This window comes from Arabidopsis thaliana, chromosome 4, assembly GCF_000001735.4.
Source record: "Arabidopsis thaliana chromosome 4, partial sequence".
NCBI lineage: Eukaryota > Viridiplantae > Streptophyta > Magnoliopsida > Brassicales > Brassicaceae > Arabidopsis > Arabidopsis thaliana.
The window spans coordinates 10,993,236-11,003,010 of NC_003075.7; the positions used below are offsets into that span (position 1 = coordinate 10,993,236).

The window sequence follows — 9,775 nt, forward strand, 5'->3', positions numbered from 1 at the left end:
TGATTGCCAAGACTGACACCTGTCATTATTAGGGTTTAGGCTACATCACCTTGTATTCAATATAAAAGGACTTTATGATGTAATGTGAAACCTAAGTCGAAATATAAGAAAGATAAGTTCTCTATATTTCAGATTACGTTCATGGTATCAGAGCCATGGCAAATCAGTCCATGGAGCTCTATTCCTATCCTGTTCTAAACATCTCAAACTGTGTTACTGTTAAGCTTACTGAGAGAAATTACCTGCTCTGGAAAACTCAGTTTGAGTCCTTCTTGTCTGGTCAGAACCTTCTCGGCTTCGTCAATGGCGCTACCAAGAGTCCAGATCCTGTCTCAGCTGTCACGAACATTGATGGTGTTGTTACAGAGATCCCAAATGCTGACTACAGTGCTAGGCACAGATCTGACCAAGTGGTGAAGTCATGGATCTTAGGCTCTCTCTCTGAAGACATTCTGGAAGAGGTCATCACTGAATCCACTGCTCAACAAGTCTGGGAAGGTCTAGCCAGGTATTTCAATCGTGTCTCTACTGCTCGCCTATTTGAACTGCAAAGAAAACAGCAGACTATGTGTAAGCATGATACACCTATGATAGATTACATTAAGGGAATAAAGAACATTTGTGAACAACTTGCCTCTGCTGGTAGTCCTGTTAAGGAACAAATGAAATTTTTTGCTGCTCTTAATGGTCTTGGTCGTGAGTATGAACCTATTAAGACATCCATAGAGGGTAGTATGGAATCTACACCTGCTCCTACTCTAGATAGTATCACTCCTAGGCTTACAGGCTTTGCTGACCGTCTCAAGAGCTATGAAGTGGTGTCTGTCACTCCCCATCTAGTCTTCACTGCAGATGCTCCTGATGCTGGCAACTACTATCAGACCAACTACAGTGGCAGAGGGAATTTTTCTGGCAAGGGAAACAGAGGCAGAGGAGCATACAACACCAAGGGACGTGGCTTTCATCAGCAGACCACAACTGGCTCTTCCATGTCAGGAGAAAACAGACCTGTCTGTCAGATCTGTGGAAAGCTAGGCCATCCTGCTCTCAAATGTTGGCACAGGTTCAACAATAGCTACCAGCATGAAGAACTGCCTAGTGCCTTGACAGCTATGCACATCACAGAAGTTACAGAACACAATGGACAAGAGTGGTTCCCTGATACAGGAGCTTCAGCTCATGTGACCAACAGTCATCAGCATCTGCAACAATCAAGACCATACAATGGTTCAGACGCTGTGATTGTAGGAAATGGTGAATTCCTTCCAATCACCCATACTGGCTCCACAAACCTGTCATCAACCTCAGGTAAACTTCCACTTAAAGATGTTTTAGTCTGTCCTGACATTGCAAAACCATTACTGTCTGTGTCCAAACTTACTAGAGATTACCCATGCTCCTTTGAATTTGATTGTGACGGTGTCCGTGTACATGATAAGGGAACAAAGAGGTTGCTAATTCTGGGAACAAGTAAAGATGGTCTTTATGTGCTGAAGAACACTCCTATCCAAGCCTTCTATTCCACAAGACAACAAGCGACATCAGATGAAGTATGGCATATGAGGCTTGGCCATCCTAACCCTCAGATTCTTCAGTACCTGTCAAAGATCAATGCTATCAAGATCAATAAGAGCTCCAAGTCTATGTGTGAAGCGTGTCAACTTGGAAAAAGCTCAAGATTACCATTTTCCCTTTCTACTTCTGTAACCACTAAACCTTTGCAAAGGATCCATTATGATTTGTGGGGTCCTGCACCTATAGTGTCAGGTCAGGGCTTTAAATACTATGCTATCTTCATTGACAACTACTCCCGTTTTTGCTGGTTCTATCCATTGAAGTTAAAATCTGATTTCTTCACTGTGTTCATCAACTTTCAAGCTCTAGTTGAGAATCAGTTTTCTACAAAAATACAAAGCTTTCAGTGTGATGGAGGAGGAGAGTTTACCAGTAATCAGTTTGTCAATCACCTACAAGCGTCAGGAATCAAACAACTCATCTCTTGTCCCCACACACCTCAGCAAAACGGACTAGCTGAAAGAAAACACAGACACATCATAGAGTTAGGCTTATCCATGATGTTTCAAAGCAGAATACCTCAAAAGTATTGGGTTAAAGCTTTCTTCACGGCAAATTTTCTGAGCAATCTGCTTCCCTCATCTGTCTTGGATGCTCAGAAAAGTCCCTATGAAGTGTTACTTGGCAATGCACCTGATTACACTTCTCTTCGCACGTTTGGTTGTGCTTGTTTTCCAACCCTGCGAGACTACACACAAAACAAGTTTGATCCTAGATCTTTACAGTGTGTGTTCCTTGGATACAATGAAAAATATAAAGGCTACAGATGCTTACTTCCATCAACAGGCAGAGTCTACATCAGCAGACATGTTTTGTTCGATGAACAAGTGTTTCCCTTTGCAACACTCAACAAAGAAGTCACTTCCAACCTACAAACTCCACTGATGCAGGCTTGGCAGAAAAGTTTTCAAGTGTTGCCTACTACCTCACCTCAACCAGCTTCTCCACTATTTTCAGAAACTGACTTCCCACCATTACCTATCAGAATACCTGAACAGTCTACTGTGAGGAGTGAAGGGAGATCTGGGTGTACCACAGGCCTAGATCCTGCTTCTATAGGCAACAGTCTCTCTCTCATTCCTCAGAGGATGGATAGTTCAGAAAGTACCTCAACATCGTCAGAAATCCCAGAATTAGCAATCGTCACTCAGCCAACTGAAGAATCAACAGAGAATCCTGCAGCTTCAACAACGACTTCTACTCAGACTGAATCAGACACTCCTGCAACAGCTCAACATCCAATGGTAACCAGGTCAAAGTCAGGAATAACAAAGCCAAATCCGAGGTATGCACTACTAACTCACAAAGTGTCTTACCCGGAGCCAAAAACTGTTACTTCTGCACTTAAAGATCCTGGCTGGAATGGAGCAATGACAGAAGAAATAGGCAACTGTGGTGAAGCAGAAACCTGGTCATTGACTCCTAGAACTCCAGAAATGCATGTTCTTGGCTGCAAATGGGTGTTCAGGACTAAGTTAAACGCTGATGTCTCCTTGAATAAACTGAGAGCCAGATTGGTTGCTAAGGGATTCAATCAAGAAGAAGGAATCGACTATCTGAAAACATATAGCCCAGTGGTTAGATCTGCAACAGTAAGAGGAGTGTTACATGTGGCAACAATAATGGAATGGGAAATAAAGCAAATGGATGTTAAAAATGCTTTCATGCATGGTGATTTGACAGAAACTGTCTACATGACTCAACCAGCAGGCTTCGTGGATCCAGACAAACCAAATCATGTCTGTCATCTACACAAGTCAATCTATGGTCTTAAGCAGTCTCCCAGAGCCTGGTTTGATAAGTTCAGCACATTCTTACTAGAGTTCGGGTTCACTTGCAGTTATCCTGATCCATCACTATTCATCTACATCAAGAACAAAGATGTCATTCTTCTATTACTCTATGTGGATGATATGGTGATAACAGGTAACAATTCAAAGGCCTTATCGAATCTATTGGCAGAGTTAAATAAGCAGTTTCGAATGAAGGATTTGGGTGAGCTACATTACTTCTTGGGAATTCAGGTTCAGAATCATTCAGAAGGGCTATTCCTATCACAGCAAAAGTATGCAGAAGACTTACTTGTTGTGGCTGCCATGTCTGACTGCAGTCCTATGCCAACACCTCTCCCTCTGCAAATTCATAAAGAGTCTGATACTGATGACGCCTTCCCTGATCCTTCTTACTTCAGAAGTCTTGCGGGTAAACTCCAATACTTGACTCTAACAAGGCCAGACATACAATTTGCAGTGAATTTTGTTTGCAGGAAGATGCATGCTCCTTCTCAGTTCGATTTCAGTCTGTTGAGAAGGATATTGCGGTATATCAAAGGAACAATTACAATGGGAATAACATTCAGAAAAGACACTGATTGCACATTGAGAGCTTACAGTGATAGTGATTTCGGAGGCTGCAAGTCAACAGTCAGATCTACAGGTGGTTTCTGTACCTTCCTTGGCAGTAATTTAATCTCCTGGTCATCGCAGAAGCAGGACTCAGTCTCTAAGAGCTCAACTGAAGCCGAGTACAGAGCAATGTCAGAAGCAGCTTCAGAAATAACCTGGTTGTGCTCATTCCTGAAGGAACTTGGAATTCCTCTTCATGAGACCCCAAGTCTGTACTGCGACAACTTATCAGCAGTCTATCTCACGGCAAATCCGGCGTTTCACAATCGAACCAAACTCTTCCTGCGACATTATCACTATGTTCGTGAAAGAGTAGCTCTTGGAGCGCTGATTGTGAAGCACATCCCGTCTCATCATCAAATAGCTGACATCTTCACCAAGTCTCTTCCTCACGGACCGTTCAGCTCATTAAGGTTCAAACTCGGTATCGATTCACCACCGATCCCAAGTTTGCGGGGGTATATCAGTGAGAACTTGACCTTCTGGATTCAAGAACCTTCAAAGCTGCAAAACCCAAGAAAGAAAGAAGTTGGGCCACTGGAAGCAAAGCCCAAGCCCAATGCGCAGCCTTTGAAAGATCCTCAGCAACGGTCATGTCCACCTGTCAACAAAGCCAAAACTGCAGTCATCACACAGCTAAGAGAACGTACAGATTCAACGATACCTTTGAAGAACCAATTTGAGTGTCTTGGATCCGGTGATGATTGCCAAGACTGACACCTGTCATTATTAGGGTTTAGGCTACATCACCTTGTATTCAATATAAAAGGACTCTATGATGTAATGTGAAACCTAAGTCGAAATATAAGAAAGAGAAGTTCTCTATATTTCAGATTACGTTCAATCATGTCGTCCAGTTGTGCAGACTGCTTCTGAAATTGATAACTTTAGCTTGTTTCCTCGGTGCCATTTGCTGAATGTATGAAACAAAAGAGTAAAAAATAGTTTTCAACTGAAGCAAAACAGAACTGAAGCAAGTAAATAAACACACAATTCAATTACTTAAGAGAGAACACACACCAAAAATGAAACAGTGAAACAAATATGAACAGTGTAAAAAGTTACTAATTAAGCAAGAACACACACATTCACTTAATAAACTATGAGACTATTCACACTCAATTACGGAAATAAGAACCTAGCAAATTTCTCACTCCACACTATCAGGTTCAAGCACAAGTAAAGTCAAAGGTGTTTTTTTTTTTTTTTTTTTTTTGCAGAATCCTTCTATAAAATCTAGTCCCGAGTCTATAGCCGACAAATCAGTTTACCATCATGATGTGAAAATCCAAAAAACAAGGGTAGAAATCAAATCTTTTACCTTTTAGAAACTTGTCTTTTTCTTGAAAATGTTCATTATGGTTATTGTCTTCTCTTTGAGTGCAGGAAGAATTCTCCAAACCTTGTGCTTATGGTTACCTAAACCCTAATTACATTCTAGTAGAAAGTGAAATTGATCAATGGAGAGAGAGAAAAGAGATAAGGGTGGAAAAAGGTGTCCTTTCATCTTATTCCTGAGTAGAAATGTTTTTAGCTGTTAAGGGCTCAAGGCAATGGCACTATGGAACTTCGCCGTTACACTTAGGTCGGAGTACTCTCAAATTTTGGTATATCTGCTATATGATCCGACTCTAATCCTTAAGAGTATTAAAATTAATTATCTATATTTAATTTGGAAAAATAAATACCTGATAAAAATTAGTCGATTTGCTGAATAACCGATAAAAATAAATCGATTTGTTGACTACCTGACATATTATATTTATCCATATTACTACATTTAGTTGATATCTAAAATTATACTATTAGAAATTCAAGTCTCCTAAATGTTTCTTAAGACCATCTTCATTGAAGATGCCCTAAATATAAAAGAAAAAATAGAGATCTATATTTTAGAGATAAAAATAGAAATTGGTTAGAATGAAATAGAAATAAAAATAGAGTATAAAGTTAAAAATAAAAATGAGTTGAAAATGCTATAAAATGCAATTATCACTTTTAATATGTTTCATTTTTTATTATTACTTTTTTTTTTTTTGTGAACTCATTATTTATTATTATCTTACTTTAATTTTTCTCACATAGTAAGCCAATTTTATTCCACGCATGTGGTGGACAAAGGAGTCAACTTCTCCTAGTGGGCCAAAGAGCGTGGGTCGAACATCAAGCCATTGGCTATAAGAAAAGTTATATTACTTTCTGTTGTTTTTGTCGGACTTCTTTTTCTGTTTTATTACTATAGTTGCATGCGTTTTATTAAAGTTCTTTCTTTTTTCAGGTTAATATTAGGGTTGATTTACTCAATAACCATATTAGATACAAGATTCACAATCAAGAAAAGAATATAACACTATATTTATAAAATAAATCAAAATTGTAGGTAATCACCTTCTTCATTTGTGTATTTACGAAGTGCACTTTGACAAGCATCCCACAAATTTTATATGAAATACAAATTTCCTAAAATTCATTTTTTATTTTGATCCTTTTACTAGAAAGCCACGTACGTAACCTAATCTCGTACACACATTTCTTACTTCTTTTAGATAAAGACACACTCACACACATTTCTTTCTTCCCTTCAATCTATATATACATTTTTGCAACCATTTTGTGAAATAAATCCTCAAGTTGGAACTTATTTACAAAGAATGCCATTGGCATTAATTATCATCAATTAATTAATATTCTTAATTATTAGCATTTCCTTATCTAATATATCTCCATCAATTCTAATTACTTTTAAAAAAAAGAAATTTTAGGACTTTATTAATATTATATTTTATTAAAGATAAATATTATAGTTATTTAAAGTTTATAAAATATTTAGAATATTTAACGAAAAAACGTTAAGAATATATATTATATATGAAATCTATAAAATTAAATAACTATTTCAAAAGAACACTTTTAAATTGATTTGAATTATAAATCTTTTAATAAAAATATTATTAGAACAAAAAGTAATAATGTTTAATTTTACCGAACTGGATTAGATGGTGGGACATGTTTACAATATTATAATGTATGGATTTTATAACAATTAAATAACCATTTGAAATAAATTTTTAAATTAATTTAAATTATAGATCTTTTAAATTAAAGTATTATTTAAACAAAAATAACAGAAACAAAATGTTTAATTTCACTGAACGTGGTTAGATGGTAGGACGGGTTTTGGGTCGACAGTAATACGAGACGGTATAGCACGGGTGAAATCCATTAGATATGTTTAGTTTCACTGAACGGGATTAGATGGTAGGACGGGTTTGAGTCGATAGTAATACGAAACGGTATACCACGTGTGAAGTCCTAAATATAACAATCAAAATATAATTATATTATCTTAAATACTAAACAAAACAATTATAAAATAAAAATATAATTAAATTTTAAATTATTTAGTTATAATCTAGATTTTAACTTAATGAACTGTACGTTATTGTTCTTATATTTTAAACAGTAAAAGTTAAACATAGTAATTGTATACTAAATAATATACAGATATAAGAGTTGTATATTCAGAAAATACAAAATATTAAATCATATATTTTTAATCGACTAAACAAATTATATTTTTATTCTTAAAAAAACAAAATAGTCTCGCGGTGTACCGCGGGTTAAAACCTAGTTATTACATTAAAAGTGTAAACTACTTTACATCGATGTCAGCATATGCATCATTTTTTTTAGCTCGTATCTTTAAATTCTTATTACATTGACATAGATGCTTAAATACTTCATTAAGGGAATATTATACGATTAGATTATTAGTTAACGTAAGTAGGTACGCATCTACGTTCTTCTTCCCCCACAGCCATTCTCCCTCTGGCAGTTGAAGTAAGAGGCAGCCACAGGAAGACCAAGATTGTAGATCTCAGCAAACTCACGAGTGTTGAACTGTTGGCGCCACCCCGGTGCATAAACCGTTTGTCTTCCGAGTTGCCGGAACAATACCAACACAATACGATGAATTCCCGAGGGGGGACGTGGACTCTCGTAGCACACCACCTCATTGCCTGATAAACAATCATAAACACAAATATTAATTAGCCCTTCCTAATTTGTCCACTAGGTAAGTGTTTTGTGTCGCTTATTTTATATAGATTAAAGATTTGATTGTTGCAACATACATATAAATTAAGAAGGCTATATAAAAATAGATATCTTCTTAAGAATATATATGCTCCATGCTAACACTATTCAAAGCCTAAGCTTGGTGATATGAGTTTTATCTATCTTACCTAATGTATCTATACAGAGTTACTTAAACTTACCAAAGGCATTTCCAGTGGTGGCAGGTATATCAGTCACCAACCTGTAACGAGAGTATTATCCATTAAAGTTAAAGATATGGTGCAGTGCAACCTGCAGATAGTTAACTAAATTCGACTAAAAAACAAAGCATGCATCAAAGTTTTTGAAAGTTTCGTCTAAAGCATGTAGAAAAGGTCAGACTATGAAGAATAGACGTTTGTTGCGTGCAAGCTATGATATAACATGACACACACACACACTAAAACAAAAACTAACTCTGACCACAAAGTCATGTTCTATTCCTGTTTAAAGTCTCTATGTTGGATGTATACGTAAGACATCTTTTTTCTTGACAAGTTGCTGCTCTCTTAAAGTTGATTCTGTATGTCCCCTTCTATTATTAGTAAAAATCTAAAATATCGTTTTTTGTGTGTCACTTGAGATATGTATTGAATCTCTAAATTTTAAAGTCTTTTTCTAATTCCCATATATACCTTACCTATTTGTTTTCTATTTATACTCGAAAATAAGTGTGATGCACGATCTAAAGTTAAGTTAAATGAAATGAAGAGATATGATACAAACCAGTGGAGATATTCTCGTTGGTGAGGGTTGCTTGGACTCGGCACATCTGGATCCACCATAACCTTTATTAAACCCATCAACAACCGTATAAGAGAGAAGATCGATTATGAATATATTAAAGCAATCAAGAAATTAAATCATGAGTTTGATTTTTTTTTTTTAACTCTTGAAAAGTGATAACACACATTAAGACGAAGAAGTTAACCAAAAGTTAATAGAAAAAGAAGTAAAGACGAAGAAGCTTAAATTAGAAAAAGGTAATAGTAACATTTTCCATTAATATAAGGGTATCTAAAAATACTGGCTTTACTATTCAGATTCAAAAGTCGTTAAAATAAGTGTCAATTAAGATATTTATGCTTTTCTAAAGGTATGTATCCTAGAATAAAAAAACTAAAATAAAAATAAAAGCGAAACAAAATCAAGTTAACCGTCTCTTGAAAACGTAATATATATAATCGAGAAAGATTCAAAATTGATTTAAAATAATAATCAAACCAATAACAGTTATGCATGCAAGAAGTTAGAGGAAACGCAGCAGGTATATAGATGAGGCTACGAAAGAAAAGAATGATCAAATCTAGTTACGCTTAAATTTGGATATATCTAAGGTTTCTTCGTCAATATATGGAGCTTACGAAAACGAAAGAGTGAGCTACGAGGAACTAAATCAATGAAGATAAGAGGAATGAAGGAGAGAAGATCACCAAGGTGTAGAAATTTCTGAAGTCGTCTCCTCCAATCTCCACTATTGGTTTGTTCAGAACTTGAGAAGGCCTTAGATCCAAGCCATTAGTAACCTCTCTATGGCCATAAGTGACCTTAAGAGAGACCAACCTCGTGAAAGGATCAAGAACATCTCCAACAACACTGCCGACCACAAGAGGATCTCTACGACTTAAAGACATATTTATCTTGGATCTCAAGTATCTCAATCAAATGTTTTGCTTCTT

At 36.3% G+C, this 9,775-nt stretch overlaps 1 protein-coding gene and 1 pseudogene across 2 annotated transcripts; one reads left to right on the forward strand and one right to left on the reverse strand.

Annotated features, from left to right (window-relative positions):
- Positions 1 to 155: 155 nt before the first annotated feature.
- Positions 156 to 5,480, forward strand: AT4G20365 (annotated as a pseudogene; the record flags this gene model as incomplete). Its single annotated transcript has 1 exon — positions 156 to 5,480.
- Positions 5,481 to 7,535: 2,055 nt separating this feature from the next.
- On the reverse strand, positions 7,536 to 9,775 carry TSF (PEBP (phosphatidylethanolamine-binding protein) family protein). Its single transcript, NM_118156.2, has 4 exons — positions 9,530 to 9,775; positions 8,823 to 8,884; positions 8,258 to 8,298; positions 7,536 to 7,999 (listed from the first exon to the last, which is right to left on the reverse strand). The coding sequence occupies exons 1-4, from the start codon at positions 9,728 to 9,730 to the stop codon at positions 7,776 to 7,778; spliced, it is 528 nt and encodes a 175-aa protein (NP_193770.1). The 5' UTR covers positions 9,731 to 9,775; the 3' UTR covers positions 7,536 to 7,775.

What these genes read in the sequence shown, in the direction of transcription:
- TSF (NM_118156.2), bottom strand. Translation starts at nt 9,730, where the DNA reads ATGTCTTTAAGTCGTAGAGATCCTCTTGTGGTCGGCAGTGTTGTTGGA. An exon ending in TCAGAAATTTCTACACCTTG is followed by an intron (nt 8,885 to 9,529) that starts GTGATCTTCTCT and finishes GGTTTAATAAAG; the next exon opens with GTTATGGTGGATCCAGATGT. An exon ending in CACCACTGGAAATGCCTTTG is followed by an intron (nt 8,000 to 8,257) that starts GTAAGTTTAAGT and finishes ATTGTTTATCAG; the next exon opens with GCAATGAGGTGGTGTGCTAC.